Source organism: Magnolia sinica, chromosome 10, assembly GCF_029962835.1.
Source record: "Magnolia sinica isolate HGM2019 chromosome 10, MsV1, whole genome shotgun sequence".
Lineage (NCBI taxonomy): Eukaryota > Viridiplantae > Streptophyta > Magnoliopsida > Magnoliales > Magnoliaceae > Magnolia > Magnolia sinica.
In genome coordinates this window covers 24,799,414-24,824,698 of record NC_080582.1, presented here as the reverse complement: position 1 = coordinate 24,824,698, position 25,285 = coordinate 24,799,414, and the positions used below count along the sequence as shown (strand labels likewise).

General features: G+C 42.4%; 1 protein-coding gene across 2 annotated transcripts; it reads left to right on the top strand.

The window, feature by feature from the left end:
- Positions 1-21,600: 21,600 nt before the first annotated feature.
- Positions 21,601-24,146, top strand: LOC131258200 (pentatricopeptide repeat-containing protein At1g07740, mitochondrial). Of its 2 annotated transcripts, XM_058259335.1 has the most exons (2): positions 22,053-22,181; positions 22,292-24,146. In XM_058259335.1, exons 1-2 carry the CDS (start codon positions 22,128-22,130, stop codon positions 23,186-23,188), a joined length of 951 nt encoding a protein of 316 aa, XP_058115318.1. In that variant the 5' UTR covers positions 22,053-22,127; the 3' UTR covers positions 23,189-24,146. The 2 variants fall into 2 exon arrangements, with proteins under 2 accessions (XP_058115317.1, XP_058115318.1); XM_058259334.1 differs by having other exon boundaries at positions 21,601-24,146.
- The last annotated feature ends 1,139 nt before the right edge of the window (positions 24,147-25,285 follow it).

Below are 25,285 nucleotides of genomic sequence, written 5' to 3'. Positions count from 1 at the left end.
ACATCCAACATCCTCATTGATTTGTACCTACAACATAAAACTAACACGTGCATGGTCTATAATCACAATGGATGGTTGGGATGCCATCCCAACATGATGTTAAGGTCTAGATGACCTTAGAATGGATTAGATCATGAGATACATCATGATGGGGTCCATGGAGAATGGCCCTATCATGGAACAATGCATACATGTAGAATGGGGCAAGGGCCACATCCAAGGGATCAAATGGGATCCCCACCATGGATTGGTGGGTCCCACATGTTCCATTCATAAAGAAATAAGAGGATCAAGGGATAGAAAAGAGATCAGCAAGTTATAGTCACCCATATTCAAGTCAAGCTCTCAACCTTCCACACAATGTAAATCTTGGACCAATGAAGAGGGTTTAATGGCTAGGATGTGTTTTTAAGGGTGGGATTGAGGAATTTTGGTACTTTCAGGGGCTAGAGAAATGGAGGAATATGAGACATTGGGAGAGGGGTTTGGTAGCATGGAGAAAATGAGAAGGAGGGAGAGAGATAGAGAGAGAGAGAGAGCAATGATTACCATAGGGAGGAGAAACCAAAGTGTAACGCCCTGAAAATCGGGGGTCGAGCAGAAGCTCAACTCCCGAGTTCCAACGCATCACTTATGCAAAATAGATAATGATGATTAAATGTTGTCCATATTAGTGCATTAAACATGAGTGGGATTGTACCAAATCAGCATATTATACTCCAGATATAGTTAAATTACGCAAGCAGAAGACTGTGATAAATATATAGAGCATATAAGTGATTGTAAGTCCCCAGAGTACGAATGTCACTAGATTAAATAATTACATGTATAATTCTAAAATTTACAAAATGATAAAGTTTAATGTCATCTAATCCATATCCCTATAGCCCTGGTGATGTAACTCCAGGTCTACATAGACCCACCAGAGAATTGTAGGTAAGAGAACTCCTTGTCGTCATAGAAGGCAGGCTCTGTCTCGTAAGCCTTGACATCACCTGAAACTACAACAGAGTCCAGTTGGTGTTTTAAAACACTGTCCTAGAGTAGGAGTGAGTGATCAACTTAGTGGAGCTATAAGGCAAAGGTTAACATGTTATTAAATTTAGTCAAGCAGTAATGATAAAGCAACACAACAAGCATTCGTAAGTACTCTGGTTAATGAAAGGATGGTATGTATTAATGATGTATGCCCTCGCCTGCACTCCCTCTGCCACATCATCTCACGGTCGCGCATGCAACACTCCCGCTGTGCTCAACTCCAATGCCAAAGGCACATGCAATGCGGTGCATGAGCATGATTAGCCAAGTTCTTAATTAGACCTATTCATACATCAGGTTTGGAAAGCTAAGGTACCTCCCTTTATATCATTGACCCAAACAATAATCCATCTAAGGTCATCAATCCTAGTTAGTCGTATACAATAGCAGTTTCAGGTCGCTACAAAGATACTCGTCACCTCAGCATAGACCTAGTTTATACTCGAAGTCACTATAGAAAGGCTCATCACCTTAGCGTAGTCTTAGTGTATACATGAGGTCACTACGAGATGCTCATCACCTAATCGTAGGCCGACAACTTGAATACAATGTCTCATCCCATCGCATTCGGCCCACGAGTTTGGTTTGCTTACTAGACACTACGGGGAAGCTCGTCACCCCAGCGTAGGCCGACATCTTGACCACGGTATCCCATACCACCATGCCGACTTATGAGTCTTGGCGGATCGTGGTACCAAGGTTAAACGGGGTTTTCACTGGTAAGTTGTTACCTCAGATTCAAGTAGTAGCGTCCATACATGGTGAACATACATTAGGCCAATCGGGTTATTAGACAAGCTCGACTGGTACGAGCTCACGTTGAATTAATTGACATGTCATATGCACTCCTTGTGGCCTAACCACTGTCGATAATTACCGTACGACTCAGATTCATCGAACGTATCGGTCGTGGCTGAAACAGTTTGACCACCGATCATAAACCATTACCGGTTGCCTGGACTACATCGTAGCTCCAATCACACTCCAAGACAGTAGCAATCACATATGATAGTCAAAGATAACATGTGACAACGAATCTAAATATAAATCTCATTTGAGCATTTTAACAAACACATAGTGTACATGTTATCATGCATAGGCATTTCAACCATAAAGCATGTAGTAGCAATATAGGTTACATGAAGGAAACTGTAACTATAGATAAGAGAATTGAGAATCCTATCTCAACATCCTCATTAAATACATTTCAACAAGCATTTTTTCATTCAGGCATTTTATCAAACACTTAGACTATACGTATCACATATATGTAATAAATTAGTTAAAACATATATTATAGAAAATCCTTTCACAAGGGAGTTACCACATGTACAACAATCATGTATTCCCAAACAACAATTATGACAAACACAAATCATAATTTCATATTCATACAAAAATTTAAACAAACACATGGAATGCATTATTTTCAACATAGTTCATATATATATGTAATACGTGGAAAACATTAAATCTAAGCATATGTGATGGCAATCAAGTCAGTCATAAATCATTAACTGACATTGAAAGCCTTAACCATAACCTAAATGTTTATAATCCGCACCTTCCGTCGGTAAACTCGTATCAAACTTAGTTCGAACATTATGCCTTCGTCTACAGCACAAAGGCTACCTGAATTATGAAATAGGTTAGCTATTTCACCGATCTATCTATTTAGATACTTAAAACAGATTAGGGTTAAGATTTATTACCCAAAAATGGAGTTGAAATTGCTGGTATAGCGATACAAGTAGGATAATTCAGCACATGGAGCGGTGAGAATGAATCCCAGGAACTCTCTCTCACTTTCTCTCACTTCACTTCACTCTTTCCTTCTCTTTTCTCTCTTCGCTCTCCTAGGGTTTAGGGAATTCGTATGGAATGAGAAAGGGGTGGGTTAAGGCCCTTATATAGGCCCAGAACTGATGTCAATGGCCCAAGACCCATGGTATACTTAGGTTATAGCCAAAAGTCGTTTGTTTCGGGCCAACGGAGCTCATCTGGAGGTCCATTTCCTGCATACGGTTTGGTGAAAGTTTCCTGGTAATAGATCTATACCAGGTTAAGTTTTCGGTCCGATCGGGTTTGTAGGTCGATCGTGGAGGACCAATTTCACTTCAACGGTCATCGTCACTCGATCAGGGCCACAAGTGCATTGACATGTGTAGGAAAATTTTCCTAATCTAAAGGTTTAATTGAGTCAAAATTTGACGGTCTGAAACCTTAAACTTAGCCTGAAAGCGAACGGCCCAATTCACTTAAGTTTGAGTCTATTCCCTGAAGATATTTGTGTTTCTCACACACTTCATCCGAGCTCAAATTGTGCATTTCTGAAGACTATTTGAACTTGATTTTCGAGATGGTTCTTAAGCCTAGTAAAGCGGTCATAATCGTATAGTTTCGTGGTAATCGAACTTTCGACACGCGGTCCAGGTCCGCTACGGAGTTTCAAGATGCTCCCAAGAGCAACTGGGTTTTGAGATTGATCTTAGGTTTTAAGGTAATGTAGAGTTAGTGATTCTACTGGTTTCGAGTCTTACAGTTCGTATTGAAAGTGATTTGAGCTAATTCACCGATTAACTTAGTTTAGTACTTAATCAATTTTCGTCTAATTTCTAAAGGATTCAGTCCTTAGCGATTTCTGCCTGAGGTGGTACTTGGGTCTTTGTACGGATTTTTTCGAGACGTTATAATCTACACCCTTAAAGAAAAATTTCATCCTCGAAATTAATACTTTTTCGTACTCCTCGAGAATCTAAGGGTAATTCTTACGGACCTCGGCTTCTATTTCCCAAGTAGCCTCTTTCTCAATGTGGTGTGTCTATAGCACCTTCACAAGCGGGATAACCTTACTACGCAACACCTGCTCCTTCCTATCTAGGATACGCGTCTGTCATAGTACATAAGTAGCATTCTTACTCAACTGTACCTACTCTCATTTGATAATGTGGGAAGGATCAAGAACGTATTTCTTTAACATAGATATGTAAAATACGTTGTGCATGCTTACGAGTGGTGTGGGCAAAGCAAGGCGGTACGCTACCACACCCACTCGGTCTAGTATTTGGAATGGGCCAATGAATCATGGCGTGAGCTTCTATAAGCCCCGTATCCTAGACCGTACCGTTCCATAGACTTCCACGGTCTTTCCAATCGAATTCCGGCAACCTTCGACCCTTAACCGGTATTTGCGTGCGACCCTGATTTACATGTCATCAACCCGAGTTAACTCAACTCAAGACCTTTACCATAGCGACCGCATCGTCGCCACAGTTCCGATGCCGCGACTCGCATGCCGAGGCGATACCTTAGTCGGGAGATGTGGGCCAACGTTCAGTACGAGGAAAACGCCGCGCGTTGCAAAATCTGAGAGAATCTCTACAACTTGTCACATCAATCAATCCCATCATATCAAGTACATGTCAAGTACACATCACCTTTCACCCTTTCCCAAGCAAGCACCAAAGTCAAAAAGTTCTTACACAAGCCCATACCTTTCTTATACCATTAGCCACAAAAGTCAAAAAAGGGCTCTTACACCCATCACTCACCACATTAACACATCCATCACCCATCCCTCTCTCTCCCTTTACAACTCTCTCTCCCATTCTCAAACTCTCCCAAGCAAGAGAAAATCCATACGTATGAGCCTCTCCAACTCTTCCAAGCAACAAATGTAGCCCACCTTTCCATCCCTAGATCTCCCATCCTAGCCATCCATTTCTCATCTTCCTCCATCAAAGAAAAGCACAAGGAGCTAAGGAAGCCAAGGGAGCAAGAAGATCAAGTGGTGGGTGCTTTGATAGGGTAGTTTTAATGTTTTTAAGGTGGATCAAGTGAGGCCAACCGATCAATGGTTGGGATCTCACTTTGAACCCTAAGATGTGGCCGATGGCCCACTTAGATCATCATGATCATTCCATGATGGGGCCATTCTCCATGGACCCCATCATGATGTTTATTTTCCTTGCATACTTAGGGTCATCTAGACTGTCTAATCTAGTGGAGAAGGGATCTCCACCGTTGGATTTGATTTAATGGGCCCATATGTAATGGGACCCACTTGATGTATGATTTAGTGTAAGGGAGGGCCCATAGTGCCGGTGTCCCTCCATCACACGTGTCCCACTCTCTATCTCTCTCTCTCCCTCTCTTTTTCTTTTTTTTTATGTGTGATCATAACATGGTTGTATGGCCCACTTAAATGAACCCCACCATGAGGCATGTATTCTATCCAAACCATCTACAAGTGGGGCCCACTTTGTGTGTGTAGTACCCACACCATCCTCCATAAGGTGGCCCACCTAAGCAGGGCCCACTTCAAATGCATGTGACGGGCCAAACCGTCTAGCGTCCCTGGACGCTGGACAAAAAGGAAAGGCACAAATATTAGCTTCTTTCCAAGTTTGTGGGGTGGCCCACTTATATAGGCCCCACCTTGATGTATGTATTCGATCCACGCCATCCATTCCTTTCCCAGGCTCATTTTAGGTGTTGAGCCGAAAGATGGGACCAATCAGACCTTCAGGCAGGCCATACCATAGCAAATGGTAGTTTTTACCATTAAAATCTATCCTGGAGTTTTGATGTGCCAAAAAAATATTGAATATTGGACTCATTGGGTCTGTCTTGAGCAGTAAAGACCAATGGCTAGGGTGGATTTACATGATGCGGGCCGCACACCCGAAAAACTGCAAGAAAATGCTTTTTAAAAAAATAATAATAATAAGCAGCAGCTGCTACTGCTACCTTCTGACAGCAGGCGCTGCCTACGCACGTACGGCGGGCGGACAGGCGGACGACAGCAACCCACGACTTTAGCCGTAGGCCCCACCATGACGTATATCTGTCATCTAACCCGTTCATTGGGTGGCCCACTCTCTGAAGTGGGTCCACTCCAAAAATCAGCATGATCTAAAGCTCAGGTGGCCCACACCGTAGGAAACAGTGGGAATAAACGTCTGCCCTTGGGAACCCTTTTCTGGGCCACAGAAGTTTTGGATCCAGCTGAGATTTGTTCTTCCTATTCATTTGGGTCCGCGGGACCTTATCAACGGACTGGATGCTAAGTAAACATTATGGTGGGCCCCACGTGGAGCCCACAGTGATGTATGTATTTTTTTTCCTGCCGTCCATAGCTATGGACGATGGAACCCACCTGCAGTGTGTTTTATACACGCCTGGCCCAGCGGTCAGGCTCCACCGTGATGTGTTCTATCCACACCGTCTACACTGGACGGTGGGACCCATCCCCCACGTGTGGGACGGTGGGTGTGCATATGTATGTATATATATATACATATATATATATATATATTATATAGATTTATATGTTATAATATATATATATATATATATATATATATATATAATATGTGATGGTTGGGCTTCATGTGGACCCCCCACCATGAGGCAGGTGTTGCATCCAATCTGTTCATCCATTTTAAAAAGCTTATTTTATGGCATGGGCATAAAGAGTGAGCCAGATCCATAGTCCAAGTGGACCCCACCTTAGCATGTTGTGAGGCCTATTTGATGTATTAGGGGCCCATGGTTTAAGGCCCATTAAGATGTATTGGGGCTTATGGGTTGAGGCCCATTTGATGAACATATGGGGCCCAATTGGTGTGGCCCATTTGATACACATAAGACCTATGAGATTAGGCCCATTTGATGCATTCTAAGGCCCACAAGTTATGGCCCATTGCAATGTACATAAGGCCTATTGGTGCGGCCCATTGATGTGGGCCACTTGATGAATATAAGGCCCATGTGATTTAGCCCATTTGATATATTTAAGGCCTAGTGGGATGTACTTAAGGTCCATTGTAATGTGTTATCCCAACATGGTTCATGTAATGATGTTTACGACGGGCTATGCCTTAGGAGTAATGGTTGTTTGACGTCCACATTGCAAGTATAGTGTTGGTTAAATGTCTGCATTATGACTTTCCCTAGGGCTCATTGTTAGGCTCGTACGTGTAATGTGTAGGCCGTCTAGGCCCATCGTCATTATGAACATCATCTATTTCATATAACATGTTTAGTTCCATGATTCATGATCATATACATCATACGTATGCTTGATATGAGAAATGACTGATCATAGCATATGCCTTCGGGCAGATTGTTTAGGGGCTCCCGGATAGGGGGTGTTGCCCTACATGAGCGCACGATATGCGCAGGATTGCTGTATGACTGGATAGTGTGATTCATGCATTCGCATTGAGTGATATGGTTACTGTACGCCCTAGCGACATCAGGGTCGTAACCTCCACAGACGTATCGTGGTTGGTAGGATTGGATATCGAAAATATTATTCTACATGAGGTGCTATAGATATCCCTAGGTGAAAGTCTCTAAACCCTTATAGTACCAAGAGGTTACTCCAACGTCTAGACCGATTGGGTGCATGAGCGCCGAGTGCCGATTACCAGACGGTTGCGCTTTCCACTGTGTCGTGGTCTATTGGAAGGGGGTGCGGCCTTACCCGCCCGAGAGTAGGGGACAATGCTAGGCTGAGTCTGACCAGCTCGAGGAATGAGTCCGCTATTGACGAGTCAAGCCCGATATTGGCAGGCGGATAGTGAGGTCTCTTCCACTCACCTTATTGTGCGCGATGGGGCGGCAATCTGGTTGAAGTGTACTAGACCCCGGTGATATTTCAAATTTGAGCCATATTGACATGTGGACTTAGATGAGGATTTGTATGCTTGAGTTGCATTTCGCATTGTATGGTCTTGGTATAGCCGACATCATTCATACTTTACACTGCATGGCCTTGGTACGGCTATGGTATTCTTGGCTTTCATCAGTATGTTCCGCATTACTCTAATACTGCATAACTGCATTACTACCTTGAGCACACACTTTCACCACCCTTTAAGCTTTTTATAAGCTTATGCACGACCGTTGCGTGCAGGTGACGTTGGATCGCAGCAATGCTGAGGCTTGAGCACGTGGCAGATTATTTTGGAGTTTTTGTTCATCATCATTGTATTTTCCTTTATGCTCATTGTACCTGTAAAGTTTTTTATCATAATGGAAATGTGATGGAGTTTTTGGTTGTTGTTTGTGGGTTATGCCTTTGGTTATGCTTATTACGAATCAAACTGATGTTGAAAAATCCTCCTCGTAGCATCCCAGGATCGGAACCTGGCGAATGGGCGCTGGGAGCCGAGAATGGGGTTCTACGGAGGCTGTCGGCACCGGATTCGGCGATCAAAAATTTTGTGAGCCCGGTTTCCGAGTTTGGGGCGTGACAGCTTCCCTTTCTTTTCAAACCGGAGGACTCCCTTCATTGGAGAAACCTTCAAGAATACATGGTCCCCAACTTCAAATTCTTGCGGTCGCCGCCTCGTATCGACGTAACTCTTCTGTCTGCTCCGTGCCGCCAGGAGCCAATGCCTGATAATGTCGATCTTTTTTTAGGTCACCTGTACTAACTCTGGGCCAACCAAAGTCTTCTCGCCAACCTCTGCTCAGCAATGCGGTGCTCTACCCAGACTCCCATACAACGCTTCGTAGGGGGCCATGCTAATACTCACCTGAAAGCTGTTGTTATAAGTGAACTCAGCATAAGGAAGATAGTCATCCCAACTGTCCTTGAAATCAAGCACATAAGCTCCCAGCATATCCTTTAACACGTGATTTACCCGTTCTGTCTGTGGGTGGAACGCGGTACTGAACTTCAGTTTCACTCCCATTGCTTCCTAGATACGAGTCTAGAAGATAGATGTGAATCGCGTGTCTCGGTCTAAGACGATCTCCATAGGAACTCCATGCAGACACACTATCTCCTTGATGTACAGCCTGGCCAAATCATTTACAGAGTTCGAAACTCTAATAGGGAGAAAATGAGCCAATTTCCTCAATCGGTCCACGATCACCCAAATGGAGTCATGCCCCTTCCTCATCTTCGGCAACCTCGAAATGAAGTTCATAGAGATGAAATCACATTTCCATTCTGTTATGGGCATGGGCTAAAGCAAACCAGGAGGTCGGCGATGTTCGGCCTTGACCTACTGGCACGTGAGACAATGGGATACATAGTCTGCTATGTGGGTCTTCATGTTGTCCCACCAGTACAACCTCTTCATGTCTCGATACATCTTCGTACTATCAGGATGCATCGCCATCTTCGAATCGTGAGCAGCTTCGAGAACTTCCCTTCTCAAGTCATGAAGATTTGGGACGCATAGGCGGCCACGATAACATAAACCCCCATTCGTACCAACTCTCCATTCCGAGTCTTCACTGTCGCTCACCTGCTCTCTCATCTTTGTCAATAGTTCATCGTCTTTCTGAGCCGCAATAATCCTTTCATCAATAAGTGGCTACACACGAACGTGTGCGATGCTCTTGAACGGCTCCTCTACCGTAAGCCTCTGCTCGAAGTCTCGCAAAAACTCAATCATCTTCCACTCATCGATCATCAGTGGAGTCACAAATGCTATAGTCTTCTTGTTGCCCAACGCATCTGCCACAAGGTTATCCTTGCTAGGATGGTAGGAGACCTTGAACTTGAAGTCTTTCAAGGTTTCCATCCATCGCCGCTGCCTCATATTCAGGTCCCTCTGCGTGAATATGTACCTAAGGCTCTTGTGGTCGCAAAAGAGCTCGAACTCCTCTCCATAAAGGTAATATCTCTAGAGCTTCAATGCAAATATGACGGCTGCCAACTCTAGGTCGTGTGTAGGGTGGTTTTCCTCGTATTTCCTCAACTATCATGATGCATAGGCAATAACCCTGTTCTTCTGCATCAGAATACAAACCAAACCAACACAAGATGCGTCAGTGTATATCGTATACTTGACTCCTTTCTCTGACAATACTAGCACAGGGGCGGACGTCAACTTGTCCTTCAGTTCTTGGAAAGCTGTTTCTGCCTTCTCACGCCAGGCAAACTTAAGATCTTCCGAGTCAGCTGTAACAACGGTCTGACTATCTTGGAAAAGTCTCTAATAAATCGACGGTAATAGCCTGTCAGGCCAAGAAAACTCCTCACTTTTGTAACTGAACCGGGTTACTCCCAGTCCTGGACTGCGGTCACCTTACTAAGGCCCACGACTATTCCTTCCTTATACACCACATGTCCTAAGAACTTGACTTCTTTTTTCCAGAAGTCGCACGTCTTGTACTGTGCAAAAAACTAGTTCTTCCTGAGAGTATCAAAGACTGCCCACAGGTGCTCCTCGTGATCCTCCCGACTCTTAGAGTATATCAGAATGTTATCTATGAATACGATGACGAATCGGTACAGATACGGCCGAAACACCCAGTTCATCAAATCCATGAACACGGCTGGTGCATTCATAAGTCCAAATGACATCACAAGGAACTCGTAGTGCCCAAAACTGGTTCTAAACACTGTCTTCTGTACGTCCTTATCCTTGACACGCAACTGGTGATACCTTGACTGCAAGTCGATCTTAGTGAAATACTGCGCCCTCTTCAACTGGTCGAACAGATCGTCTATCCTGGGCAAAGGATACTTATTCTTCACCGTCACTCGGTTCAACCTGCGATAATCAATACACAATCGCAACAAACCATCCTTCTTCTTCATGAACAACACGGGCACTCCCCAAGGAGATACACTCGGTCGTATAAAGCCCGCCTCTAATAGATCATCGATCTATCTCCTCAGTTCCTCCATCTCACAAGGAGGCATGCGATAAGTCGGTAGTGAAATGGGAGTCGCACCAGGCACAAGATCAATGGTAAAATTGATCTCGCGCTAAGGAGGTAATCCAGGTATCTTCCTGAATACGTCCGTAAAATCCTGAACTACATGTGTGTTTCCAAGTGTCGGACCATCAACGTTCTCTAGTAAGAAAGCATAACAACTCATGCGATAGGGAAATCTGACCTAAACTGAAAAAGTAAAGGTTGTGCCCTTTGGTGCGTGGGCTGTCACCACTCTGATATCACAATCGATCTCTGCCTTCATCTCAGTAAGCCAATTTGTACCAAGGATAACATCGTAATGGTATAGTGGGGCAACAATCAGGTCAATGAGTACCGTCCTGCTTCCTAAGTCTATCGCACAATCCTTATAAATCTTGGTAACGTCCGAAAAGGTCCCTGTGGTGATAAAGATTCTCACCCCCTTCATAGGAGCTGTTTCTAACACTAGTCGCTTGACCACCGCGCATCAGATGATAGAGACAGTGGACCTAGTGTCCACCAATAAAAAGATGGGTATACCTTGGATATGTGTCGTGACTTCAAAAGCCATTGGTGCTGTAACTGCAATCTCAGATGCCTCGGCTGAAAGTGAGTGCACACGATCTTGTTGAGAACGGTTCGGTTGCGGTGCCATAGGTCGCTGAAGCAGCCTAAATCGAGGTGCAGGTGGAGAGCCCCTATCAGAGTCTTGGGCCTCATCTTCTTCCTCTTTTTTCTCTTCCTCTTCCTCTCTTTCTTCCTCTATCTCATCTCCGCCTTCTTCATCACTCTCTTCCTCTTCACTTCCCGTCTCATCCTCAATCTCATCGAGTCAGGGTTGACATTGTCGTGGCCCAATATTCATGTTATTGAGAGTAGTGTCGTTGATGAAATGGATCGGCACAAGCCTTTCTGAGCCAAGTCTGTAACCGAATTCACGAGCAAGCTTGCATATAAGTCGGTCGAATGGGAATGAAATGTCTGTCCTAGGAGAACATGTAGTCTGAACTATCTGTAATAGCACATATGTAGGCAGGCACAGCTTGTCTCCTTGCCCAGCTCGGTATAAGAAGTCTACCATCAGACGCGTACACTCGCTGTGATTGCTCCACCTAGGATACACGTTATGTGTGAAGATGTGGTGGAGTAGGTGGAAGTCAAGAGTCATCCTGGATGCCAGGAGGCAATTGCCTAGATTCCAGTGGACCAGTCGGCCACAAAGAAATTATGTGCAACGATCTTTTTCACATGCACTCCTGAGGTTCTTCTCGCTAGCATGAACCTCTCCACGTGACATCCCCATGATCCGAGCTATCAGGTCCATGTTGACAATGGCTTCCCGCCTTCCCACGGGGATAGAGAACTATAAAGGCTCCAATAGCAACTCTCGTATATAGGCATAAAAGGCTCGGACAATGTCCTCATTCGCACGAGACTTACCCTCAAATATGGGACCCCAACTGGCATCCAATAGGAGATCCATCGCTAGATAAATCCTAAATAGTTTCTCGTCCACGTGTGCTTCAAAGAGAACCTTATAGCCTTGAAATCTTCCATGTGTCATATCTGCCAGTAAAGCCCTCTCGAGTGGAAGTTGGGGATCGAGATCCTGCTTCGTCCTGATCTCTCGATCGATGCTTGAACTTGCTTTGACGTCTTTTTGCCTCCTTGAACGGGTAAGGCGGCTAGGCCCGGCTTTATCCGTGGAAGCCCTCTTCTTTCCCATGAGGGAAAGGAGTGTGGAAAGGGAAAAAATTGCTGCCACGAGCTCGAAAAGAGTCATTTGAGTAAAACAAGATGGAGGGATAAGATGGATTGTTGGGCCTTGAGATCTTTGAGACACAAAGGAATGGGAGGAAATGAGGGAGATAGGAGGTGGGTTTGAAAGGAATAGTGGGAGGTGTGTATGGAATGAAGAAAATAAAGAAGATATGAGAATAGAGGAAGGATTTGAGAGAGAAAAATGAGATTTTTTTGGGAGATTGGAAAGCTTGGAGGGGTAAGAATGAAGGAAAGGGAGCAAATGGAGGGCTTATAGGGGTCCCTAAACGTTCTCATGGGCCCCACATGTGTCCACACCGTCGGCCCGATGCGGCCCGATAGGCCCGCTGTCTGCGGACGGCGAGGCCTCGCTGTTCGCTGGACATGGGGGAGATGGCTGGCCCCAGGGGCAATGGCATCCCCCTCCGGGGGTGCCGAAAATGTGCGGGGTCCACCTTGGTTCCCCCCGATTTATAACATTTAGGCCCCCGAGTCTGTTTAAGCTATTTTAGGTCCGATCTCACGCACATTCACGTTTTTCGGGTTATTTGAGCATGGGATATGTTAAGTTATCATTTAAACCCATCAATTGACGGTCAAGAAAGGAACTGGGATCACCTCACATGATCACAGATGCGTACGGGTTTTGTTTCAACGGTCAGTTTCGCTTCAACGGTCATATGATCACCAACGATCGAAACTTGGGATCCTATGATCATTTCTACGTTTTATCGCTCCCTCCTAAGTCAAAGTATGTCAGTGTGCATCGTGTGTCCATAACCTAGGTCCAGTTTAATCCAAATCATGCTCTAATACCAACTTGTAACGCCCTAAAAATCTGGGTTCGAGTAAAAGCTCAACTCTCGAGTTCCAACGCATCACTTATGCAACATTGATAATGATGATTAAATGTTATCTGTATTAGTGTATTAAAGATGAGTAAGATTGTACCAAATCAGCATATCATACTCCAGAGACAGTTAAATTATGCAAGCGGAAGACTATGATAAATATATAAAGCATATAAGTAATTATAAGTCCCCAGAATATGAATGTCACCAGGTTAAATAATTACATATATAATTTCAAATTTTACAAAATGATAAAGTGTAATATCATCTAATCCATATCCCTGTAGTCCCGTTGACGTAACTCCAGGTCTACATAGACCTTCCAGAGAGTTGCAGGTAGGAGAACTCCTCCTCGTCGTCATAGAAGGCAGGCTCTGTGTCGTAAGCCTCGATATCACCTGAAACTACAACAGAGTCTAGTTGGTGTTTTAAAACACCGTCTTAGAGTAGGAGTGAGTGATCAACTCAGTAGAGCTATAAGGCAAAGGTTAAGATGTTATCAATTCAGTCAAGCAGTAATGATAAAGCAATACAACAAGCATTTGTAAGTACTCTGGTTCATGCAAGGATGGTATGTATTAATGATGTATGCCCTCGCCTGTACTCTCTCTGCGACATCATCTCACAGTCACGCATGCAACACTCCCGCTGTGCTCAACTCCAACGCCAAAGGCACATGTAATGCGGTGCATGAGCGTGATTAGCTAAGTTCTTAATTAGACCTATTCATACAGCAGGTTTGGGAAGGTAAGGTACCTCTCTTTATATCATTGACCCAAATAATGATCCATCTAGAGTTGTCAATCCTACTTAGTCACATACGATGGCAGTTTCAGGTCGCTACGGAGAGGCTCATCACCTCAACGCAGGCCTAGTTTATACTTGAAGTCATTACGGAAAGGCTCGTCACCTTAACGTAATCTTAGTGTATACTCGAGGTCACTACGAGAGGCTCGTCACTTGATTGTAGGCCGACAGCTTGAATACAGTGTCCCATACCATCGCATTCGGTTCACGAGTTTGGTTTGCTCACTGGACATTATGGGGAGGCTCGTCACCCCAACGTAGGTCGACACCTCGACCACGGTGTCCCATACCACTATGCCTGGCTCATGAGTCTTGGTGGATTGTGGTACCAAGGTTAAATGGGCTTTGCGCTGGTAAGTTGGTACCTTAAATTCAAGCAGTAGCGTCCATACATGCTGAACATACATTAAGCCAATCGAGTTACTAGACAAGCTCGACTAGTACGAGTGCACATTGAATTAATCGACATGCAGTGCATACACACTCCTCATGGCCTAAGCACTGCCGATAATTACCGTATGACTCGGATTCATCGAACATATCTATCATGGCTAAAACAGTTCACCACCGATTGTAAACCATTACCGATTGCCTGGACTACATCGTAGCCCCAATCACACTCCAAAACAGTAGCATTCACATGTGATAGTTAAAGACAGCATGTGACAATCAATCCAAATATAAATCTCATTTGAGCATTTTAACAAACACATAGTATACATGTTATCATGCATAGACATTTTAACCATAAAGCACTTAGTAGCAATATAGGTTATATGAAGGAAACTGTAACTATAGATAAGGGAATTGAGAATCCTATCTCAACACCCTCATTAAATACATTTCAACAAGCATTTTTTCATTCAGGTATTTTATCAAACACTTAGACTACACATATCACATACATGTAATAAATTAGTTAAAACATATATTATAGTAAATCCTTTCACAAGGGAGTTATTACATGTACAACAATCATGTATTCCCAAACAACAATCATGGCAAGCACAAATCATAATTTCATATTCATACAAACATTTAAACAAACACATGGAATGCATTATTTTCAACATAGTTCATATATATGTGTAATACGTGGAAAACATCGCATCTAAGCATATGTGATTGCAATCAAGTCAGTCATAAATCATTAACGACATTGAAAGCCTTAAAAACCATAACCTAAACATTTATAGTCCGTACCTTCCGTCAGTAAACTCGTATCGAATTCAGTTCGAACACTATACCTTCGTTTATAGCACAACGGCTACCTGAATCACGAAATAAGTTAGCTATTTCGCCGATCTATATATTTGGATACCTAAAATAGATTAGGGTTAAGATTTTTTACCGAAATACGGAGTCGAAATCGCCAGTATAGCGATACAAGTAGGATGATTCGGCACGTGGAGCGGTAGGAATGAATCCCAAGAACTCTCTCTCACTATCTCTCACTTCACCTCACTCTTTCCTTCTCTTTTCTCTCTTCGCTCTCCTAGGGTTTAGGAAATTCGTATGGAATGAGAAAGGGGTGGGTTAAGGCCCTTATATAAGCCCAGAACTGATGTCAATGGCCCCAGGGCCATGGTATACTTAGGTTATAGCCAAAAGTCGTCTGTTTCGGGCCAACGGAGCTCATCTGGAGGTCCATTTTCTGCATATGGTTCAGTGAAAGTTCCCTGGCAATAGATCTACGCCAGGTTGTTTGTAGATCGACCATGGAGGACTAGTTTCACTTCAACGGTCATCGTCACTCGATCAGAGCTATAAGTGCACTGACATGTGTAGGGAAATTTTCCTAATTCAAGGGTTTAGTTGAGTCAAAATCTGTCTGAAACCTTAAACTTAGCCTGCAAGCGAACAACCCAATTCACTTAAGTTTGAGTCTATTTCCTGAAGATATTTGCGTTTCTCACACACTTCACACCGGGCTCAAGTTGTGCATTTCTGGATACTATTTGGACTTGATTTCCGAGATGATTGTCAAGCTCAGTAAGGCGGTTATAATCATATAGTTTCGTGGTAATCGAACTTTCGACACGCGGTCCAGGTCCGATACGGAGTTTCAAGATGCTCCCGAGAGCAACTGAGTTTTGAGATTGATCCTAAGTTTTAAGGTAATGTAAAGTTAGCGATTCTATTGGCTTTGGGTCTTACAGTTCGTATTGAAAGTGATTCGAGCTAATTCGCCGATTAACTTAGTTTAATACTTTATTAATTTTCGTCCAATTTCTAAAGGATTCGGTCTTTAGCGATTTCTGCCTAAGGTGGTACTCGGGTCTTTATACGGATTTTTCCGAGATGTTACACAAAGTTATAAGTTAGGGTAGGTTTTGGGTGGTGTGTATGTGGTGGGTAGTGTTAGCTATGGAAATTTTAGTGGTGTTGCAATTGAACTTGTGCCATGGGTGGGGTTCCACATGCATTATACCTAAGTGGGCCACATGATCAAGGGTCAGACAATGAAAGGCCGTCATCGAAACCGCAATGACGATGCGAACAAAATGGCATGGGTTTCAGGCCGATCCGAGTTGGGTCAACGTGACCAAACTTAAGGATGACCACAAATACTATCCGAGGGTCGCGGGTCGCCAGGTTTCGACTGGTAGGACCACGGGACCAAGAGAAACGAAATGTATACCTACAAAAACATGCACACACAGGAACTCGGGTCAGTTCTTACACTTAGGGACCCCGTGTAGCCGCACAACCTCTCTAAAGAATAGATTCACCACATGTGTTGCATCAAGGGTCTTCTTGCATGGGATAAAGTGTGTCATATTGAATAAACGATCTACCACCACGAACACCAAATCCATACCATGTTGTGTTTGTGGGAGACCAAGTACGAAGTTCATAAATAAATCCTCCCAAGGGGCGTTAAACACAAGTAATTGGCTGTAGAGACTCGTATTCTGAGATTGCTCTTTGGAGGTCTGATAAACATGACAATATTGTACTGCTTTTTCCACCTCACGTTCCAATTGTGGCCAATAATACCGCTTTTTCACAAGAGCTCACGTCTTATCTCGCTAAGGGTGTCCACCAAGGCCACCTCCATGTAGCTCCTGAATAATCTGCTCCCTCAAAGAACTTTGGGGGATGCACAATCGATTTTCTTTGAAGAGGAAACCATCATGTATATGTAGGTCATTAGGATGACCTTCTGGCACTTCATCCAAGAATCTCTAAAGTCCTTGTCCTTAGCGTATAGCTTCTTGAAACAGTCGAAGCTAACTACCTCATTGCTCATTGTAACAAGTAGTGATGCACGACGGCTAAGTGCATCAGCTACCTTGTTTTGCTGCCCTAAGTTGTGCTTCAGAACGAATGTGAATTCCTGCAGAAATGCAACCAATCTAACATGCACACGATTCACGCTAGTCTGACTATTAATAAACTTTAATGCTTGATGGTCAGTATACAGAATATCGTCTTCCTCAAGGATAACTACTCTGAATCCATGGAGCTTCTCTGGACTCCTCACAGAGACTTCTCGAATCCACAAGAAAATAAAGCAATAAAATAGAAATAAATTCTATAAAATTCATAACTTGATTGATGAATGAAATAAACAAGTTCACAACCCTTTAAATAGGGATGCTAAGTAATGGAGGAAATTTCAAAATCAAACTACAACTAAAACTCCTAGAATTCGCAATTTACTATAAATAGTAAACTTACTATTTATAGATGGTCCTGATGCCTACTAGTGCGCAATGTTTTCGGCCAAAAATAGTAAGTGTCATTTGGCTTCACCACGCTGTTCTCCTAATTATTCTAAGTACTTTTCATGTTGGACACAACTCCTAAAGCCCAATGATGAAAAGTTATAATCGAATCAAAATTTACTATTTATAGTAAAAATGGAATTAAAACAAGGAAATGACTGTCGATTTGGTGGTATTTTGCAAATCTGGCTTGCGCTCGTTTTACTCAAAATCATATATTTTGCATCCGATAACTCATCCGGATCACTTCTGTTGTCAACTGGACCTTTTCTGATCCATCTTGGCCATGAAACCATCCACAACCCATTTTACATCAGTCAAACTCCATTAATAAATCTCAGTGATGGTCCCAGGTTTTTTTTTTTTTTTTTTCTGGAAAATGAGTTGGCGAAATAAATGGACAGCATGGAAAAAACACAAATGCCACGATGGTCCCACTGAGTCCCGACACCACATAGCTACTCGATCTAGGATCACCGCGCAATCCGCATCCCTACTATCAGATCGAATCTATTAAAACTATTCTCACACGATGGACACTTCTGATTAACCAACAACCTATGCATGCAGGCCTTGGTTGCACAGAGCTCATGTTCCATGGTTCACGGTGATGTCTCTGAAATCCACTCCGCGCCATCACCTATATTCATCATCATCACCATATAGAGTGAAAGTCAGCTCCATCCCAAACTAAGGTGCGACACACCACAGGATTATAATCCCAACTATATGTTCAGTGGACAGCAGATATTTAATGAACTGTTAAAATGAAAAATATTTAACTATCGTAATCTAACAGAAAATTCTCATGAATCTGAGATCTCAATAATCTACTCATTTTCATTTTAGTCCTGTATCACTATATTAACTGTTTAATCTAAGTACATCCATGTGAGTGTACAATTTCTTTATGATGCATATCATCAATCACACCCGTTAGACAATAAATCCACAATATTTTTCATGCCCCGCCCATCTCTACCATTGTACAAAAGGAGGTTAGATTGATCTACCTTTTATTATACTTCTTTTTACATTGTGTGGAACTATGGATTAAAAGTCTTCTAAATTGAAAGATGCTAGCCATAAAATATTTTACCTTATATTACTTGATTAGAACCGTTGCTATGTTTTCTTTTTTAACTACTTATTAAATCACAATGGGCCAGAATACGTAGTTCTTGATCCAACAAAAGACCTTAAACCTGGACCAAAATAAAGAACCTAGCCTAGACTTAAGAAATTTTGGCATATCTACAATGAAGCTAGTTAATTGTATAAATGAATTGGATTTTAGAAAAACATGACCACAAATCTCAAGGAGTTTTTAGAGTATGTTTGCTTTTCCAATTTTCTTGATGATATAAAATTAAAGTGTTATCACTATGATTTTACCGCCACCAAATCTAATAAGGGAATTATTGGCTGAGCACTAATATATTAAGGAGAGAGGTAAAGAAATTTATAATCACTACACCTTTTCGTAGCATTTTTGTCAAAATCTCGAATCCAAAAAAATTCAAATCAGAGGTCCAATGTTGTCAAGAGACTGGTAAAATAATTTGTAATCATTACACATTTCTCTACATTATCATCCTAATTACTTAAACAAATAGGCCTTAAACTATCGATGCATGTCGAATGGGATCTCATGAGTGCCCATTCATTCCATATAAGAGTGACCCACTTTGATGATCAAATTGGAAAAATAGTGCAGGTAGGGCCATTAATCCAAATACTAGGTCTAGATTCAACCTTCCAGCCAAGTTTTGGGCCTTAGCCATTGCTACATGGGTTTGTCCATTGCCATCTCAAATTGAATAGTTTTACCCATATGAGAGACTTTCTATGCATGACCATACGCGTTATCAATGTGATATAAGAATTCTATAAGATGGGCCTAATCGATCAATGGTCTGGATCTCCCTAAGAGTTGAATATAATGATCGGGCATACCAGTGGACTTCGCTTAAGTTATGATCGATTTATAATTGCGTAAGGGGTGGTGCGCTATAACTTTGTTACACGCATAAATTTTTTTTGTTAGACTAGGATTGCTAAATTCGTTGGGAGTATGAGGAAGAGGAGTTTCGTTGAAAACTCCTCACCCTCAATAACTATAAAAACGGAGATGGGTTCTTAAGCCTACATATGTTGAAGTCTTTTATTTCCATTTCAGTGTTTCTATTAGGGTGTAAGGTGTGGAAGACTAGGTGTGGATCCTTACTCTTGCTCGGGTGGTAGACTCTTTGGAGTTTCAACACCCGGTCAAGGGTTCGAGTATCCATAGGTGGTGAAATTCCACTAGCGTGAGTGTGTGAGGTGTGCGTGCATCTGTTAAAAAAAAAAAAAAAAAAAGGTGTGGAAGACTACAACATCCAGTTTTCGGTAATAGCATCCTAACCACGTACGAATTTCAGTCTAGGTTTTTCGATTTCTATATCCAATGCACTGCACAACCATTTCAATAATGCAATTTACAATTTACATGCGATCCATTCTATCAACGATCTAGGCTACTGCACGGTGGGCCCAATTGTATAAAATTAGAACCCGATCAAACACTAGAGAGATCCCTTACTCTGATTGGATAAGGATCTTGCACTTGTGTTTGGCATCTGAATCTAAACCCGAATGGCCCAGTACAATTACTGGTGGCATATCCGGGTTAAGTGGCAACAACCTAACTCTGAGCAGTTGACATGTCCTTTCTTTTCACAATACAATCACGAGTTTGGATCATTTATGTCGAAGGCAAGGGAATTCCTGTTCCGCTGCTTCTTGTCCGTCCACAACGTCATTACCGATGACACCCACTCACAAAACATGAGTTTTTTCTATACCGAATGGATTGAATGCTATAGCACAACTTTTTTTAAGTATTGAACTTTGCTGGCCCCACCAAGATATGTCAATTTTTTCAAATTATTTTAGAGCATGATCCTAAAAATAAGGCACATCCAAAACTTAGGTGGACCACACCATATAAAGCAACGGAGATTAAATGACTACAATTGAAACCTTCTTTAGGTCCACGGTGAGGTTTCTTTGTCATCTAACCTCTTCACAAGGTAACACAAATCTAAAGGGAAGGAATACATAAATATCACCTTGATTGGATCATCAGAAGCCTTAAGAAATTTTTGATGGTAGACATTCAATTCTTAACATTTCCTGTGGTGTGGTCCACTTAAGCTATGGCTCTGCTTTATTTTTGAGCTCATATCAAAGAATGATTTGAAAAACTGGATTGCAAATTTCACACGTAAGGATATTTCGTTGCTTGTTGTGTGATAGAGAAAGAAGAAACTGGAAAGTGTTAACATGTGGAACTTCCGTGGGCCATCATGATATATGTATCACATCTACAGGGTCCATCCATTTTTTCCATATTGGTTCACGCATGAGACAAAAAAGCCAAGCAAATCTAAGGATCATACTGGTGACATTAGAAATACTTCTTGAGCTTGGAAAAGACTCTAATCAAGTTGATATTTATATTTTTCTTTCACTAAGGACTGTGTGACTTTGTGAAGAAGTTAGAAGGCAGGTAAACCACATAGTTGACTTAGGAAGGTTTCAAATGTAGTTGTTCAATTGTCGCCGTTGCTTATGATGCAGTCCACTTGAGCTATGTATGTGGCTTATTTTTGGTATCATGGTATGGAATGATATGAAAATTTTTATGAAAAATGTAGATCTAACACGTAAATCATGGTCGACATTAAGTTTCACACGTTCAAAGTTGTATAGTAAAGTACGGAATCTACTAGGGAGTGAGAAAATCGGCGTTTTGTGAGCTGGTTGCCTCTCGATGGCACGGACGAATGAGAAGCTACGGAACAGGATTTGCCTTTGCCTTCAACACGGACGATCCGCACTCCGTGTTTGATTCCACACCTTCCCTCCGCGTCTGAACCATCGTCCCTCAAGAAACTAAGGGACGAGATGATCCACCGAAAATCATGGGACAGTATTCATCACTCCATCAAACTAACCCCATCTCAATCTTACCTCAAGCTTCCTTCAAACCCCACTCCGCAAACCACCCACCAACGTCCGCAGAAACGTCCCCCAAAGCCCCGTGAGCCCCACCCCTTCCTGACCCAGCTCAAGCAAACCGCCGATCCAGATGCAGCCTTACACCTCTTCAACCACCATGAAAACATGGGATTCAGCCACGACTACCCCTCCTACTCCTCCCTCATCTACAAGCTCGCCCGGGCCCGCCGCTTCGATGCTGTAGATCGCCTTCTCGATCGCATCAGGGATGCTGACATCCGCTGTGGCGAGACCCTGTTCATCGCTCTCATCAAGCACTACGGTAAGTCGAATTCACCCGACGATGCAGTCGATCTTTTCCATAGAATGCCTACTTTCAATTGCACTCGCACTCTGCAGTCTTTCAACTCTCTCCTTGACGTTCTCTTCCAGTCCGGCTGCCTTTCAGATGCTGTTAACTTCTTCCGTCGCTCCTCGGAATTGGGTTTCCGACCAAATTCTGTCTCCTTCAATATTGTTATCAATGGGTATTGCAAAGCTGGCATATTCGATGATGCATGCAAGATGTTCGATGAAATGCTCGAGAGAGGAGTCCAGCCATCAGTCATTACTTACAATATCTTAATTGGGTTTCTTTGTAAGAAACATGAATTGGATAAAGCGATGGAATTGCTTCAGGATATATTTAGGAAAGGAAAATATCCAAATGCGGTCACATATGCATTGCTGATGGGTGGTCTGTGTTCAATGGGGAAGTATACAGTGGCAAAGAAGATGATGTTTGATATGGAGTACCGAGGGTGTAAGCCCCGTCCTGTGAATTTTGGTGTTTTGATGAGCGATCGCGGGAAGAGAGGGAAGATTGAGGAAATGAGAGAATTGCTTGCCGAGATGAAAAGAAGGCGATATAAGCCAGATATTGTTACATATAACATTTTGATGAACTACTTGTGTGTGGAAGGCAGAGCTGTGGAGGCTTATAAGGTCTTGGTTGAAATGCAGCTTGAAGGGTGCGAGCCAAATGCAGCTACATATAGGATGATGGTTGATGGGTTTTGTCGAGTTGGGGAGTTTGAAAGAGCATTGAGGGTGTTGAGCGCGATGCTGGTGAGTGGGCATTGCCCCCTTACACAAACTTTTAGTAGCTTGGTCGTGGGGTTATGTGAAGGTGGGAAGGTAAGTGATGCTTACTTGGTTTTGGAGGAGATGGTAAAGAGGAAGATTGGATTGGATTTGGCAGGTTGGGGTGGTTTGGTTAGGGCTGTTTGTGATGGAGATGGAGGTTGTGTTGGCCTTGTAGGTGAATTGGCGATCATGGATAGCGAATGAGCGAAGATTGAAGGATTTAGACCATCGATCTAACAAAATCCTCCGTTCAGTTCTCGAACTCTGCAATAGTCTCCATATCACATTAGAAGAGATCAAGGGAACCAACCCTGGAATGATTTGAATCCCAACATGATTTGTGTGAATCCCCATCAAGCCAAAGTCAGAAACAAGTACTTCAAGGAAAATTGTTGCCTGATTATGCATAAATATTGGGGTATGTTTCTATGTGCTCTCCAAGCGGCCCATGTCAGGTAATAATGTCATAAGAATGAACTTGTGCATGACAATTCGCTGATGTGGATGGACAACTTCATATGGATGAAATCCACCGGATCCATTAGGTCGGGTGTGCCATCCCATGTTTGGCCTTGATCCTGAACTGATCCTAAACTCAGGTGAGCTTCACAACAAGACACTGCAAAATCTTCTGAAAACCTCTAAATTCATGCGGTGTGGTCCACTTGAGTGTCATAATAACATGATTTTTGGAGAGTACCTTAGTCGTGGTTAGAAGTGTCATATGAATGGATTGGATGGCATATAATAACCACAGTGAGTTGATGAGCCCATACACAACTAAAGGTGGGTGGACTATCCCTACTTTTCCTCATGGTTTGCCTATTCGAGTTTTGAACCAATCCAGTTTCATGTTTCTATGGTGATCATGAGGAAGTGCATCTGATGGACAACGTGGATTCCATTCCCATGCACATTCTGCTCATGTGATGCTTAATTACTTGCAGTAATACCCCTGCATGACTTCGCTTAGTCAAGCTGGCGTAGTTCATAGTTGAAAGGACTGCCAAAATAGACCTCTTACAAGGCAAAAAAAGGAAAAAAATAAATAAAAAAAATTGCAAGTGTCATGTCAAACACTTTCCACGAGCAATGCCTCTTGGAACATATTAAAATAAAATAAAACTGAAGGATACATGTTGTATGTACTACATTCTATTTTCCATTGTGATTTCAATTTGTATAGTATTCCATTCATTTTTGGCAATGAGCTATTTACAATTGAAGTTAGAATAAAAATCGGAGAGAGATTAATGTACTCCTAACACCTAATGTTAGCTCTTTATCAATGAAAATAGTTGTTCTACTGAAAAGGATACTTACTAAGGAAGTGAGGCCAGTTGCATTTTCTCCTCGTGCTAAAAAAATAAAAATATTAGTCACCACATCAATGGCATTAGGCAACTAGTAAAAATGAGTTTCTAGGATTCTTCTATCCTTAGAATGAAGAATATAGCTAAAAATAGAAGAACATGAAAATTGTTGTCCATATTCCATTTCTCTATTTATATACTTTTCTTTAATTCAATAATTGCCCAATTTATCTCTTTATTAATGACATTTGATAATCTCTTGGGATGCATGTATAATGAGTCTTTTTAGCGATCCAATGGACTATCCAAAAAAAGAAAAGAAAAACAGGAAAAAAGAATACCGCTGCTAGTACCTAGTGTAGGCAACACTGAATCATCTTGATTTTGTGCCAAGAGTCATACACAGTGGTACTGCTGAACAAATCGGACCTTTCATGAGCCTCCTAGTTATTGCTTATTTGCATCCATCCCAGTTCATGAATAACATTTTGACAACTGCATCCTTTGACATATTTGAAATCACTTTATCCCCTTGATAAATTAGTCAATGTGTAGGTTATCAGCACATTATCACTGGGATAGTGTGCAACACCCCACAGCTTGCACAACTGAGGATCCTAACACCAATTCTCACCCAACACACCTCTCAGTGCCTAAGGAAACCAACAAGGAGATTGAGAGTGAAAGAAGCACAAGCCGAGGATTCCTTACACCGATTTTCACTCACACCAATGTTTTATGCCCATGTTGGCAAGGAGATTGAACATAATGAGAAGAGAAAGGGTATGGGTGAGGCTAAGGACCACACGGGTCTATCAAACTTGGAATTTGCACCCCCTACGAATGACGAATGAGTATTGCTCACATGCACTCATTTAATTGATTTTTTCACACGCTCACATGTTAGAGGATAGCTTTGTTATTTTTTCGAAGCAGGAAGAGGGGTCTTTTATAAACCCATTATTGTTCTTATAAACTTTGCATGTGA